The following is a 16,448-nucleotide window of genomic DNA, read 5'->3' as shown; positions in this document are numbered from 1 at the left end:
AAATAACCAGTGGATGGAAGTCAGAGCTGGCTAAAGAGTCTGGGGGAGACTTAATAAGATCTTGATTAGTTAAATCAGCTAATTTTTAGAAACCTTTAATGATAAGAGGAAGATCTCTTATATAAAACCTCAAAAGAGGAAATATCTGCAACATAGGGGATGCATCACGCACACAAAGGGGCAGAAGGAAAAGAGACTCACCCAGTTTTCGCCAGTTTTTAAGGCCATTAGTAATTATAGTCTTTAAAATATAACTTATCTTTTTATCTCTCCTGAACTCTGAGGCTGGTAAGCCCAATCGAGTTTTCTAATTGATCTGCAAAGCTTAGGTTAATTTGAGTTATTAGGCTATAAAAGCCAGGCCATTGTCGGACCCCATGGATAAAAAGGGAGACCAAATCAGGGAAACTGCTATCAGAGCTGACTCAGACTAAGTAGAAAACGCTTTTACTCATCTAATGAAAGTATCAACCATTATAACATTTATATCTTTGAAGTTTTAGGCTTTTTATTTTTGTAAAATCTATTTTTTAGTATTTTTTAGGCATAGTCCCATGATAACCAGTGGTTTCTATTTGTTGCAGTACTTTTAGATTTACCAATTGGCACTGAGGGCATCTGAAGCTCACAGACTGGGCTAGCTTGATATTAGCCCCCGGGAATCTCTCGGAAGTTGAGCTGCCAGATGCTGGTCTTTTTAAGTGTAAATGGGCTCTGACAAAGAAAATAGGTGGGATCAGCAGTAATGTCAAGCTTATCTCAATCCCCACTGATTTTGGGGCTCTCTGGCTATCTTTTGGAAGGTGGCATTTGTCAAATTATTTTTTTCTATAACAAGATCATCTTCTGCCCAATGGCTTATACAGCAGATAGTAGCCACTCTCTTTGGCATCTAGATGGCAGCCAACAAGTCCAAATTCGGGGAGCAATTTTAATCTTTTGACTCCAGAAGACAATAAACCCCATTTTTGATAAAGACAACTTGAGGCCTCAGTGTGGGCAATGGGTTTAGCCCACTATGTTGATGTCTCTGGCTCTAAGATTTGTTCCCATAGAACCTGAGATTTTGTGTAACGGCAGCTCCCAAGACCCGCTTACCTTGATAGACGTAGCTGCTTCCATCAGAGAAGTAGGATGGAACTCTAGATAATGGCTTATCCACTAGATAAGGTCGAAGTCCCGTGAGGTGATCAATGACCTCAGTACAATTGTAGTGAGGCAACGAGGGGTCATCCTCAGGCAGCAAAGTAGCCAGAGTTTGAAGCCGCTGTTTCTAGAAATAGTGCCTGATAATGTATGGCTCAGGAATTAGAAATCCGTCAGTCTGATGGGGCCTTGATGAGAGTCTCCAGGGAACAGGAAGAAACAAGAGTTTGTGTCCAAAAGTCAATTTTTAAGCCTCCTTTATGAGGGGGCCACTGAGGAAATCACCACAGACAGGGTGGTCATCTGGTTGTTACAGAATCAAGTGTCTTGGAAAGGTAGACAACAGACCTCTGTCAGGGTCCCAAACTCTGGATCAGTCCTGTGGCTCCTAGAAATTTTGCACTTGTCTTTTAGTCACAGGGACTGGAATTTGTTAGATGGCTCACAACAACCAGTGTAGTCTTTCTTTGTGTAGACTGGTTCTGACAAGTTCAGGGGGACTCACATCCAGAGCAGTTACTTTCTCGGCTGGCCCCTCTGATGTGACTGCTACTCTTTGAGTGGCCTGATCTGCCAAATTGTTTTCTCAGGTGAATAGCAGCAATCTGCTGACAGCCAGACTGCTGCCAGCAAATCTAGGATCTTTGGAGCCCTTTTTTTTTTTTTTTTTTTTTTTTTTTAAATCTTAGCTCTGGCGGAGGTTAAGAGACCTCACTCCTAATAGATGGCTCCATGTACATGTATAGTAGCAAAAGCATATCTACTATCAGTATAGATGTTTACCCTCTTTCCCATGGCTAGTTTTAGTACCTCAGTCAAAGCAATGAGCTCCACCTTTTGGCAGAGATGCCAGGCTCTAACCGCTTAACCCAGAGTACCTCCTTTTGGTGGTCACTGCTGCCCCGGCCACTCATCTGCCTCTGCCGTTCTGGATGAAGCTGCTTCCATCTGTGAAATTCCTCAGGTCATTGTCAGGCATAAGGGTGGCGGGGTTTAAAGTTGAAGAAGTCTTGAGAACTACCAATTCTGGGTCTAGGAGCAGGGCCTAATAGTGTGAGATTCTAGCACTCACATTTTCGGGAGGGGTTTTGATAAGAGTCTCTAAACTGTGGGAGGTCACTACAGAAATCTTCTGTCCAAAAGTGAGGGTTTTTTTTTTTTTTTTTTTTTTTTTTTTTGGGCCTCTTTTAAGTAGCATTGCCACAGCGGCCAGAATTTTAGGCATGGAGGCCACCCTCTTGTTACTGGATTGAGCCTTTTGGAAAGATAGGGCTATAGGCCTCTTTTAAGAGCCAATGTCCTGGGTTAGGACTCCTTTGGCAATGCCCCTGAGTTTATCTACGAACAAGGGAATGGCTTGGCAACATCAGGGAGTCCCAGGGCTGGGGCCTCTGTCAAGGCCCACTTGAGCTGCCGCAAGGTCCAGTTTACATTTATCAGTCCAGTTTAGTGAGTTTTTCCCTTAAGGGAGCCCTACAGGGGGTGAGCTGTTTCAGTAAAATTTAGAATCCACAGCCTGGAGTATCCGACAGCTCCCAGAAATTCGCGCACCTGTTTCTTAGTTTCTGGGAATGGGATCTGCAATATAGCCTGGACACTTTTTTTAGACAAAATCCTCCTTTTTTTTATTTTTTTTTTTTTGCAATTTGTAGTCCAGATGAGTCACAGCCTGACAGCACAATTGTGCCCTTTTAGTCGAGACTTTATAGCCTAATTGCCCCAAAGTCCTTAACAGTTTCTCAGTTGTCTCTTGACAAGCTTACAAGCTTCTGTGGGGGTCGAGGCTATTAACAAGTCATCTATGTGCTGGAGGAGCACTATCTCAGGGTGTTTTTTTCTTAAATTTTAAAAGGTCTCTTGTTAATGTCTCATCAAAAAGAGTGGGAGAGTTCTTGTAACCCTGAGGTAAATGTGTCCGGGTCAGCTGTTCTTTTACCCCTGTATCTGGGTCAGTCCATTTAAAGGCAAAATAATTGACTCACCAGAGTAAGAGGCAAAGTGAAGAAAGCAACTTTCAGGTCCAGAACAGAGTACCAGGTGTTCTCAGGATTTGGCACTGTTGGGTATAGACTCAGAACTCATGCATTAACCTCTCCGAGATCCTGTACAGAGCGATAGTTGTTTGTCCCTGGCTTCAGTGACTAGAAGCAAGGGCATGTTCCAGGGAGAGACACAAGGAATGAGAATATCATTGTCTCTTAGCCTCTGCATGTGGACTTTAAATCCCTTTCCGGGCCTGCAGGCTTATCGGGTATTGTCACAAGCAGAAGGGGCATGCTTGGGGTAAGAGCTCCATCAGAAGGGGGACTTGGCTGACTGCTAGCCCTGGAGGATTGTCTTCTGCCCAGACTTCTGGAATCTCCTGATTCCATTTGCCCAACAGTTTTAACTCTAAGTCAGTTGTGAGGACTCAGGTACGCTGGACAAATTTCCCAGTAGATGGTAATTTTTTTAGTTTTAAAAGACCTTTTGTGCTATCTCTATCAACTGGCTGAGGGGCATTTTTTTTTTAAACTCTCAAACCTTTGTAATCTTTTTTCTAACATGTGGGGCCGACTGAGTTGCAAAGAGACCAACTGGCGATACTAGGGAAACCTCCTTACCTCTGGATGTCCAATCGGCTTGGGACAAAAGGACAACATGGTTTTGGCATTCCATATCAGAGAGCAGGCTTTATCTGGATGGCACACCACCTTTTGTCCCAGGGTGCCACCTGGCAGGCCATCATTTTATTAAAATTACATACTTAATAAAAAGAAGCTTTTTCATAGGTAACAAAATTGTGCCATATAATCTCCCAGAGGTCCACAGCACATGTGAAAACTTATATCTTATCTCTATTATCATCTATAATCTCATATTAATGGAAACACTTTGCAGCAAAGGTTTAGAATCTTATAAATAAATCTATCAAAACTGATCCAATACTGTCAAACTTTGAACACATTTACTTCTTGTCAAACCTGTTGTCTTCAGTACTATAAACCAAGACAAAATTTATATCATCTCGAGCTTTTTATAACTTATAATATACCTCTAAGTTTTATCTTTTTTTTACATTTTGGCACAGCAGACATTTTACTTGAAGACAAACCACTTTCTTTGTCCCTCCTTTTTACTATCACCAGTCAATTATCTCTTTTTTTTTTTTTCGCTTCTCAGACAACATTAAAACTCTCAACAAAACCCTTGAAGTTACCTTTTAGTAGTCTAAAACATATTTAATTAATTTTATGTCTTTTTACCACATTAAAATGCTGGGTTTTTTAAAGCTATAACCTTTTAACTGGCTCAATTACAGTATGACCTGGTTTTTACTTGGTAAAGTTGATATGATTTTTAAAAACCATAAATATACACATATATGTGCACATATATTTACTTTTTAACCAGAAAGAAAAATATTCCTTTTAAAAGGCATGCCAAGGTTGCAAGCAATCAGTTGAAGACTTACATATTAAACAAGGCGCCACAACATTAAAGACACAAACAAAGGGTGCTTTTTGCACAGTTTGGTGAGCTAAAGGAAATAATTTTTCTTATTATGAAGCTTGAATCTAATAAGCCATATGGATCCTGCAACAGAAATGGGCAACAAGCCCCTAAGTTAGTAACAAATCCAAACAGGCAAACAATTTTAAAGAACAAAAACACTGCACATCAATATCTAAATCCCTTTGTCCATTCTGGGCTCATAGAAGGGGTTCCTAGGAGAGAATGTTCTGTTAGATTTAGGGTAACCAAAAGGAGAACAATTAGAACAAATGGACAAACAAACAGACATACAAGACGAGACAAGCTGCAGCAAAAATGGCCTTTGCCCAAAAATTAGTCAAATTTTGGGATCTGGAGGAATTAACAAATTAACCAACAGAGTGGTTCCTCACCCGGGGCAGAGTCACAAATGGCAAAAACCAATTGACTCTGTCCTCAGGAGGTTTCACTTCCCAAATTAAGGGCGTCCCCTTCCAAACGGAGCTGTTCCCCACCCGGGGCAGAGTCACAAATGGACAGAATTTGTCCTACAAACCAACTGACTCTGTCCTTGGGTGGTTCCCGCTCCCAAATTGAGGGCGTCCCCTCAAAATTACAAGTTGACCGCGGCCCAAACAAATCCTCCAGAGCACTTACTTTCAAATGTTCAGAAATGAGTCTGGGGTCTTGCTTCCATCCAGGGCGAGCCCCCAAATGTTATAACTTGAGCCCCGGTATAAAATCCAAGGAGGCAAGAGACCGAAAATTTAGTGGCAAAGGCTTTATTTCCAGGCCTGGCGACCAGTCTCCGGGAGCCAATTTGGAGACCGTCCCCTAGAAGCTGAAGGGAGGACTTTAAAAAGGGGCTGGAGGAAAGGGCGGGGGGAGAGAAACAAAGAAACCTGTAGAGTCATCAAACTTGTTGACCCGAGTCTGGAAACTGTATTGCTGTCTATTTAGCTCTGACAGTCTAGGGAGTTCCTGGTGTTTTTTAAATTACTCCCATCCTGCAGACTGACATTATCTCAGAGTGGCACGTCTGCAGCAATATTTGGAGAAGAAAGTGGAGAGTTAATTATCTCAGGACAGCTTGTCTTCACTAGTGAGTGCGAAGGGGTCACAAGTTATGAGAGGCTGGAACTTAAGTTTTACAAAGACCTGATATCTAACTCATTTGATACATACAGAACAAAAGGAAAGCACCGATTGGGGTTTGGGCCATAGTATTACCCGGTAATTTGTTTAAGCTAAGCAGTTCTTAAAATTGGGGCAGGCTCATTTTACAACAGATCATCACCGGGTCGGGGGGAGGTCACCAGAAACCCAAATTCTTTATGGCCTAGATAGATAGGTGAGGGGAGAGGGAGGCAATAAGGCGCCATACAGAACAGAAAACGGCGGTAATGTGTCAAGGTCAGGGTAAAGGGTTAAACTCACACGCAAATCTCTCTGCACACAAGCAGGTTACTTTAAACAAATGTAAATTAATTGCCATTTTAGTTTTTTTAGCTCTTTAGCGGAGAATAGAGGCTCCTAGCAGTGATTAACAACCCTTGTTAGCTTGTTTTAGCACAGCTTCTGTAGTTTGTAGAGAGCAACAATGGTTAACATATCAATTAGGTGAGATTCTTGCAATTCTTTACAGAGGAGAGTGTTGCTCAACAGATCAATTAGGTCCCTTAACATATCAGTTAGGGAAAAAGGATAAAACAAACACATTTAGTAAGCCCCTATACAGGTTTGCTATAATACACATATAACAAAGCTATTTTCTTAGGGTACAACATTAAAATGTGTAGGCATTTACTAAGTTATCTTTCTCTCTTTATTTGGATGCCCCATTTCATTAGAAATGTAACTTTTCCCAAGCTTGGAGTCATATTTTATCATTCCATCAAATAGCTAAATTTGAAAGTAAGGAAAACATCAAAAGAAAATGTTTCTAAGGATTGACATGTTCATTTGCAAGGAATCTGTGTTTCTGGTAGTACTCGGATCTTGCTTAAAAACAAAAATCAGTGTACACAACATGAACTTGCAGAGAACTCTGACATGTCAGACATATGTTTCTGATCCTGCTTTTAAGAGCTGCTCTTTGCCACTGGGCATTCAGAATGTAAAATACTCACACAAGGCATTTGTTTAAAATGTTTCCTACTGAGTCCACATTAGAACTCCTTTGGGATTTTAGCCTTATTTGGAGAAATACTTTCTTTGCATTATTGTTTTGATGTCCACTAAATATTAGAAAGTATATTTATGGTGTAATACTTTAAGATGGTTAAAGTTTGACCTAGGAGACAGAGCTACAATGTATGTGGTTTCTGCAGAGTTGTTCAAAGTTGTTACTATTGTTTTTGGATTTCCCTGAATATTACAAAATCAGGGGCCTAAATATATAGGTCATATAGTTTGGGAGCAAAACAAGCATAATGAGATATTATTTTCCAGTATAGTAAATAAAAAAATCAGGAATATGTCTCCAAGCAACAAATGGAATGTGTTTACAAACTTGGTAAAAAGAAATTGCCTCATCGTTAAGTCTTATCATAAAAAGTAACTTTGTCAACCAAAAACCAAAATCAAGCAGGGCATCTTCATATAGAAAAAGGAAATTAAAATGATCTTCCAGGCAATTATAAAAGTGTCAGTTGAATGCAAGCTGGTAACAAGTTTTGTCATGCATTAGATATACAAACAGATGCTTAACTGGAAGGTGACAATCAGACTCATTCTTCTTATGTGAAAAGGGGATTGATGTACTCAAAGCCCAAATTCATCTATGCTGTTCACAAAGTAACTGTCATCAGGTGTGAGCTGGACAGGTTCGTTGGTAAATTCAGGGTCAAAGTTTTCTATCCCGAATTCTGTACCAACACTTGGCTTAAAGGGAGGAGGCACTTGCTTTTTTCCCATCATGTTCCAGTCCAGATTGTTAAAGAATGGATGCTCTTTAATATCGATGAATCCTCTCTGAGGGTGACAGCCCAATCTTACCTCTGGCTCCTTCTTCAGAAGACCCTTGAGGATGCTTCTGGCTTCGACAGACAGGTGATGTGGAATGTGGACTTCTCTTTCTAACATAGATTGCAATACCTTGTATGTGTTTAGATCAGAGTTCTTGGGACTGTCTGCAAAAGGATACGGAGGCTCTCCCACCATCATTTCGAACATGACTGTTCCAAGATTCCACCAGTCCACACTGAAACCATAGCTTTTGCCTCTGATGATTTCTGGAGCCAGATAACTGAGTGTGCCACAGAAAGTGTTGGTCTTCTCGCCTGCCTTCAGTCCTGCCTTACATAGGTTGTAATCGGTAATTTTAATGTGTCCGTCCGCATCTAGTGACAAGTTCTCCAACTTCAGATCCCTGTGTAATATCTCATGTTCATGAAGAAACTTGATAGCTAAGGAGGTCTCCCCGGAGTAGAATTTCACATGTGCTTCGGGAAAGATTCCGACCTGTTGCAGATTGTATGTTAGGTCTCCTCCACTGATGTAATCCAGGATAAAGAAAAATCTGGTTGGTGTCTCGATGCAGGAATGCAGGCCAACCAGGTAAGGGTGGTTCAAGCTCTTCTCCAATATTTGCTTCTCTACCTGGAGACGAATAAGGTTTTCATTGTCCTTTCTCACCACTTTTATGGCATAGAGGTGATCTGTTGTTTTATGCCGAGCTAGTAAAACTTTACCGTAGCTTCCTCTCCCGAGGACACGGAGAAAGTCAAAGTCTTTAAGAGCAGAAGAGCACAAAGGCCTGCCATTTTCCTCACCAGTATTTGTCTCATTCTCATCATCTATTTCTTGCATACCCACATGACTTTTAGGATTTGGTGAGACTACTTCCTGTTTGGGATCTAAAGCCATGGAAACCTGGTTTATTGGCATTGTGCATTCATCATGCAAAGTATGGTGCTTGCATGGAACTCTGACGAGTGTATGGCACTTCTTATGAACTAAAATTTTACAGTGCATACATTTGTATGCCTTGCGTCCAAATCCCCCTGTGGGGTCTGAGCAGACAGCACAATTAGCACGCTTACTGAACCTTTTAGATCGAAATGTGTGGCCGTTAGTGCAGTGAACCTTTCTCAAGTGTCCTGAAGCTCTACAGCAGATGGATTTATCTTCTGGAGAAGGTGTCTTAGGCTGTTCTTGTACCCAAAACACCTGAGGAGCCTCTGGAAATGATGGTGGGAGAGCCTCCGTATCCTTTTGCAGACAGTCCCAAGAACTCTGATCTAAACACATACAAGGCAGTTGTTTTTGGCACCCAAGGCACTTTAGGATCTTCTGGTATGCAAATCACCTTTCCATCTTGTGGTAAGCAAGGCACTTCAGTACATTCAGATACACAAGACACCTCAGTATACTTTGGTGCACAAGATGATGTATGAATTAGCAGCTCAGAATCTGTATTAAGCTCAGAAAGCATGTATCGATCTTCTAATTGCAACAGAGGTAACGTATTGCATGGATCTCTCTTTTCATCTACACATCTTGTTGTGAGGTGTTTATTACCAAATGAGCAGGTGTCTAGAAGTTCATTGCCCTCAGAAGAAAACAAAATCTCAAGGCTTGTCGTCTTCTTATCCCCACCTACAATTTGGGCCTGTTGGGAGGTGGTGTAGGCCATGGAGGTACTTGGGAAGAATGGGTCAGAGAAGGGTTGGTCATGCAGGAAAACTGGCATACAGGGCTTAATGGGTGAGGGAGGCCTTACTGCCTTTATTGTCTGTTCAGTGTGGGGTTGGGCATCTCTCCCTGCCAAGTAATTCTCCATAATGGCTCGGCCCAGCTGGTCGTATTGTAGGTTTCTTAGTGTTTGGTGGTTGCTGGACACTGTGACATCAGTCTCTACTTCTGGACACCTTGGTCTGTCTGACTTTACTGCTGCCAGCTCTGCTGAGACCTGCCCAGAGCTGCTGAGTGTCCCGGGGCCTGTTGAAACTTCTCCATGAATCTTTTGGGTTACAGTGTCATTTGTACCTGAGTCAACAGAGTTTGGGGTGGGTACCTTGATGTTGGCTGTTCACAGTTGATTGGTCTTGGGGAGACCGTCTCTGGGCTGACTGTGAAAGTTGGGTGCCTTTCACATCTTGGTCTGTCTGACTTTACTGCTGCCAGCTCTGCTGAGACCTGTCCAGAGCTGCTGAGTATCTCGGGGCCTGTTGAAACTTGCCCATGGATCTTTTGAGTTTCAGTTTCATTTGTCTCTGAGTCAACAGAGTTTTGGTGTGGGTACCTTGATGTTGGTTGTTCACAGTCAGTTGGTCTTGGGGAGACCGTCTCTGGGCTGACTGTGAAAGTTGGGTGCCTTTCACATCTTGGTCTGTCTGACTTTACTGCTGCCAGCTCTGCTGAGACCTGCCCAGAGCTGCTGAGTATCTCGGGGCCTGTTGAAACTTGCCCATGAATCTTTTGGGTTACAGTGTCATTTGTACCTGAGTCAACAGAGTTTTGGTGTGGGTACCTTGATGTTGGTTGTTCACAGTCAGTTGGTCTTGGGGAGACCGTCTCTGGGCTGACTGTGAAAGTTGGGTGCCTTTCACACCTTGGTCTGTCTGACTTTACTGCTGCCAGCTCTGCTGAGACCTGGCCAGAGCTGCTGAGTGTCCCGGGGCCTGTTGAAACTTGCCCATGAATCTTTTGGGTTTCAGTGTCATTTGTACTTGAGTCAACAGAGTTTTGGGGTGGGTACCTTGATGTTGGCTGTTCACAGTTGATTGGTCTTGGGGAGACCGTCTCTGGGCTGACTGTGAAAGTTGGGTGCCTTTCACATCTTGGTCTGTCTGACTTTACTGCTGCCAGCTCTGCTGAGACCTGTCCAGAGCTGCTGAGTATCTCGGGCCTGTTGAAACTTGCCCATGAATCCTTTGGGTTTCAGTGTCATTTGTACCTGAGTCAACAGAGTTTTGGGGTGGGTACCTTGATGTTGGCTGTTCACAGTTGATTGGTCTTGGGGAGACCGTCTCTGGGCTGACTGTGAAAGTTGGGTGCCTTTCACACCTTGGTCTGTCTGACTTTACTGCTGCCAGCTCTGCTGAGACCTGGCCAGAGCTGCTGAGTATCTCGGGGCCTGTTGAAACTTGCCCATGAATCCTTTGGGTTTCAGTGTCATTTGTACCTGAGTCAACAGAGTTTTGGGGTGGGTACCTTGATGTTGGCTGTTCACAGTTGATTGGTCTTGGGGAGACCGTCTCTGGGCTGACTGTGAAAGTTGCGTGCCTTTCACACCTTGGCCTGCGGCATCTGGATGGTGTGAGGCGTTTTCTCAATTTTTGACATAGACTTTGTCTGCCTGGGGTCCTGGGGTTGTGGCCTCTGGATGTGGAGAAACAATTCAGCATCCTCTCCGCTGAGTGTCTCCAGGCAAATGAGCTGGGGAGGTGGGCAGTACTGGATTGTGATGTCTTCTACAAGGGTTCCAAGTTCTGCTTGGTCATGTTGCCAGGAAGTTATGTCCAATAACTTGAGGTCCAATAACTGATAAGAAAGCCTATGGCTCAACTTTTTCATCATGCTAAGTAAATCAGTGGCTAGTTATTTTATTATTTTATCTAAGTATCTGTGAATCGATTTATCATCTATTAGTTTTGTACATTTGCATTTTTCTTATTTTTACTTTGCATCTGCACAGTGAACTACAGATATATCCTCAGATATTCTTTTTAGATACACACTAAGAGTCTTCCTAAGTCACAAAATTGGTCTATCTTGTGATCTCCTTAACTCAGATGCCCAGAGTGCTGGGATTATAGTCATACACCATCTGTCTCATTCAGCATGCTATATATATATATATATATATATATATATATATATATATCAAATCTGGGCAAACTCCTGGCACTTTCAATCATTGGTGATATCTTCACTTTTAAAGCCATGTGTGTACACTGATAGCTTTCACAGTGCTGGGAGGTCTTTTCCATGTAAAAAAGGCCTTTTTTTCTGAAATCAAGTACTGGGGATTTGAGCCCAGAGAGCTATGAAATTTTAGGATGTTTTTCTTTCATATCATCATTTCTATTTCATTAGGTAGTACTGAGTCTTTCTAGAAAATTCCACATTAATTTTCCTTTAGAGAGAAAAATATTTGTTTCAGTGTATAACATCTGGGTGTGATGATAGTGGCTCCATAGGTTCTAGTTTTAAAGAACACACGTGATGAATTGTTGAATTTTAGCTAATGAATTTAATACAATGTGTAGTATTCAGTATTATCACATATTATATTTCCCCCAAAATAATATATAACTAGAATGACCTAACTAGGATCACTCCAGCTCATCATAACCATGGTGATGACCAGGATCTTGCAGAAGATTATACCTTGGTAGTTTCTTGCTCCATAGCTACTCTGTAATGACATGTAAACAAGGACAGTTTGCTGAGGCGGTCAGTTACTTTCTGATTTGTTTTTATTTTCTGGAATTCATAAAAGTGGGGCAGGATAGCAAATGGTGATGACATGGCAGACAGTTTTGTAATCACCCAAGGGGTGATAATGAGCATGTACACAGAGCATTTCAAACTTTCTTTTTGGCTGCTTGGAATCACTTCCTGTCCTACCCCAATCAGACCATGTACTATCTGCCCCAAGTGGATAGTCTGCATTTTTTAGATGTGAGGAAGCAATAACCATTCAGGATGTATTGTTTTTGCTTTTTAGAGAGCTTATTCACTCAGTACAACTGCACTGATGGGGGAGAACAGACACAGAGCAGCCCTTCACGCTCCCAAAATGAGTAGACCATGCAGGAGGAATAGCACCTCCCAACATGGAGTCGCTCTGTGTGGAGCAGTGGTGAATCGCCCCAAAAGGTTACACAAGGGCAGCGAGACTATGAGCTTGAATGTTAACGACACATCTGAGTTGAAAGCACAAGGCCCATGGAGTGTGAGATTTTAACAACAGTGTGTTAGTAAATGTTTAATAACCAACATATTTGTTTATGTATATATATATGTATTACATGTACACATATGTGTATTACAAATTGTGCTGTTGTAAAAGGCATGTAACACACAAGTTATAAAGAGTAAAAACACAGTGCTCTTTCCAATCAATTCACAGGATGCTTTTTATATTTTTGAATCCATAATTGACCTATGCCCCCACCCGACAAACTCCTATAGTTCCAACACAAGTGCTGGATGATACTTTTCTCTAGATTAAGTAGTAAGACAAAAGTTCAAATATCTGGACTTATGTCTGTATGTTACTTGTTCCTCAATGATATGAGTGACTTTCTTGCTGAATGGAATAATGATGGTTTTGGGGTAGGAGAAGAACATTTTCATTTTGTGTGCAGCTGACATAACAGGTGCAGACATGACACACTTTTAAATTAAGCACATTTTTAACATTAATCTTCCTCATTTTCTTAAGACTGCAGTCAGTCAGTGAAACTGCAAGTCAGGCCCTGATATGTGTCATTTCATGTCTAGGATATAAAACTTCTACCAGGCTTGGGAGTATAGCTCAGCAGTACAGCACTTGCCTCACATATGTGAGCCTCTGGGCTCCATCTCTAGCACTACAAAGACACAAACACAGAACCTCTTGTCATGGTCTTTCTAAACTACCAATGTGAGATGACCAAATGTGAAATAGGGAAGACATGACCAGTATCACATTTTATAGCATTTATTCCTAGAAGAATAAAATAGCTAAGAACACAGATAATAATAAAAAGACAAGCTGAGCATGTCAGTGCATGCCTGAAACATCAACATTCTGGGAGGCTCTGGCAGGACAATTTTAAGTTCAAGCCTATCCTGCATAACTTAGTAACATGCTGTCTGAAAATTAAAAAGAAAAAATTAGGGATGTAGCTCAGTATGAAGGGTGGTACTGGGGGAGGAGGTTGAATAAAAGCTTCTGCATGCTTCTGGTCACCAGCCATTTGAGTCACCACAGCCATTCAATCTTCACAAGCCCCTTACCATGTCCTAATCTAAATTTGACTGCATAATTTCTGAATGTGATAAAGTGAGTGGTTTATGGCACTTAGTTAGGGGTATTTTGTCCCTAGCAATGGAAAGGGCCTCATAGAAACAAGGGCTACATTGCGGCAGGTCCCGGCTGTCCAGAAAAGAGTGAATCACTCAGAGATCATAGCTGGTGGATGCTTTTAAGACTTTGACCTCATTTATAATGTTTACAACACTTTCATTTATTCAACAGCTAGATAATGTGCTCAGTGAGAGCTAGTGTGTGACAGGCACTGTTCAGTGCTGGATAAAATCTTTGTCTTTGAGTGTTTATCATATTGTGGATACCACAGACAATATGCAAGACAAATCCACCTTGTTAGATCAGGCCTGAGGAGAAGATGAAAAGAGACTACCAAGAAGAAATGCAGTGTCAGAGGTGAGGCTGGACCTTCAGAAATGATGGCCAGGAAAGGCCTCCTGGAGGAGGTGACTTTAATAAAGTCCTGTTTTGGAAAGGCCCAGGCTGGCCACCACCAGGCCCCACCTGGCTGTCCCCTGCTCTGCTCATCTCCAGTTACCTAGAGAGGCCTCAGGGCAACCTTAGGGTCCAGGAGTTTGGGCATCTCCAAAACAGTGGGCAGCAGCCTGTTCAGTGGGAACCACCTTGCTAAAGGGTGATGTGACAATTGGGCACAAAAACAAAAGGAGAATCACACCTTTTGACCTAGTAACACTTTTTTTCTCTTGGAAGGATTTGACACAACAAGAAAAAGAAACCATTTGAACAAAGATGTGATAATTCTAACTGTTACTTATAATAGTTAAATACAAACTGAAATTTTAATTTCTAAACAGTTAGAAATAGTTATAATAGTGCCCAACTTTTAGCAATTATTATGTGACAAGCACTGAGCCAAAAACTTTATTGGATTCTCTCACTTCTCCCTCACAAAACCATATGAGTTAGCACTGTATTACCCCATTTCTTTATTAAAAAAATAAAAGCTTGTTCAAAGTTATACATGATTAAACATTTCTAGTGTCACATTAACTTTTATAGAATTAAATATAATGCAAGAAAGTATATCATGATGGTCTCTTGAAGTCTTTTTAAATTTTAAAAATTGTATAATTTATAAGTATCAAAATATTTGATAATAAGCTTGCATAAAATTAATTCAACTTCATATATAGAAACAAAGAATTTATTTTTAGAATTTATACAAAATTTTGTATTCATAATGAGAATAATTATTAAATTTTCATTGTGTTATGTAATATAGATATCTAAGTCATTTTAACTGATATGAAATGCACTTAGTAAATTCAAGAAATGATGTTTATATCATACTTACTGTCTGATTTGTGTCTCACTCTAAATACTTGTTAGTCTGTGTGTTTTTGAAGAATAAAGATTTAGACTTATCACTTTGAAAGCATATTCCAAATGAATACATAGGAATTCACTCTGCCTGCAATGTGAGAACAAGAACACAAAAATTATAATAGATTAAGGAAAATTCTGAAATGACATTAATAAAACAAGGGGTTACTAATTTTGTTTGAAGTTTAGCACATTAACATTAAAAATAAAAAAGATGTGCTAATCAGTGTTAGTAAAGAATACTTATAGATAATTTCATTTGTTAGATTGGTTCATGAGGGTAGTTTTAAACATTTGCTTGTTTCTTTTCTCAGAGTTTTTATACAACTTCTCTGGGATGAAGTGTGATCATTGGAAAATTAATACATTAACATTATCTGCTGCACTTAAAATTAAAGACAATCTAATCACTGTTAGTAAAGAATACTTGTAGAAAATTTTATTTGTTAGACTACTTCATAAGCTAGTAGTTTTAATCTTCTGTTTGTTTCTTTTCTCAGAATTTTGATATAATGATTCTGGGATGAAATGTGGTTATTGAACAATTTCCATGTAGGCCTGAGAACTACGACTATAAACAAACTCACCAAATTAGCTAACCTATCACTCTTTATAACAAATGGAATTAACTTATTTGGCTCATACATTACATTTCCTAATATTTTTTTCCTATAATCTCTTGTGATTAGAATTCTTATGCAAATCTCCTGCTTAAACATTTCTAAGTGTTTTGTAACTTTTACAGAATTAAAAATAATGCAAGAATGTATATCATAGTGCCCTGAAGTTTTTTCAGTGTTTAATTCCCACTTATATTTTCAGCTCAGTTTTCAGGTTATCATATAGCATTTTTGATAGTATAAATTGAAAAAAGTGCTTACTCAGTTAGGAAAAAGTGTTAACTGAGGTTTTGGAAAATAAATTTGAACACTTATTACATATTACATATGTGTATTAGTATAGTATGTGTGATATGCTAAATAAAGCAAAATTTTGTGTTTGCCTCCTGCAAGGTAATCAAGCCCTATGAATCTTTACTTAAAGGGAATTTCTGCTCTTTGTATGATTACTCAATTTCAAAACCTATATTTTCATTTCTAATAGAAATCGCCATCTTATTTTTAAATGCCTCACACGTTCAATGTTTGTATTTTTTCTGTCTTTTTGAGTGTATTGTCTCATCTTTTGTTACCACAGGAATGTTCTAAGGGCAAGCTCAAAATTTTGTACTCTAAGAATATTCACTGAAATCTCTCATAAACATTTTTATTTTGCTTTGGAAATATAACATTTAGCAATTTTGTTTAGAGACAGTTATCATTTCCTATCTAGTGTTATAATTCCCATGGGCAAATATCATGTGTATTTTTCAGTTTTTGAATCAATTATAACTAGCTTAACTTGTTTTCTAACTCTTGAAATCATTTCCCTACTTAGAAGATACTTAGGTAGTGGTTTTGAGTTTATTAAATACATTAACGTATATTATTTTGAGTAATGG

At 40.1% G+C, this 16,448-nt stretch overlaps 1 protein-coding gene across 1 annotated transcript; it reads right to left on the bottom strand.

Moving 5' to 3' along the window:
* Positions 1–7,383: 7,383 nt before the first annotated feature.
* On the bottom strand, positions 7,384–8,897 carry LOC134475149 (protein kinase C iota type-like). The gene has a single exon (XM_063244525.1). The coding sequence runs from the start codon at positions 8,869–8,871 to the stop codon at positions 7,384–7,386; it is 1,488 nt and encodes a 495-aa protein (XP_063100595.1). The 5' UTR covers positions 8,872–8,897.
* Between the last annotated feature and the right edge of the window lie 7,551 nt (positions 8,898–16,448).

Source organism: Cavia porcellus, unplaced genomic scaffold (genome assembly GCF_034190915.1).
Source record: "Cavia porcellus strain 051 isolate PalLab524CR breed Dunkin Hartley unplaced genomic scaffold, mCavPor4.1 scaffold_155, whole genome shotgun sequence".
Taxonomy (NCBI): Eukaryota; Metazoa; Chordata; class Mammalia; order Rodentia; family Caviidae; genus Cavia; species Cavia porcellus.
The sequence above is the reverse complement of the archived record's forward strand: the minus strand, read 5'-3'. Positions and strand labels throughout refer to the sequence as shown.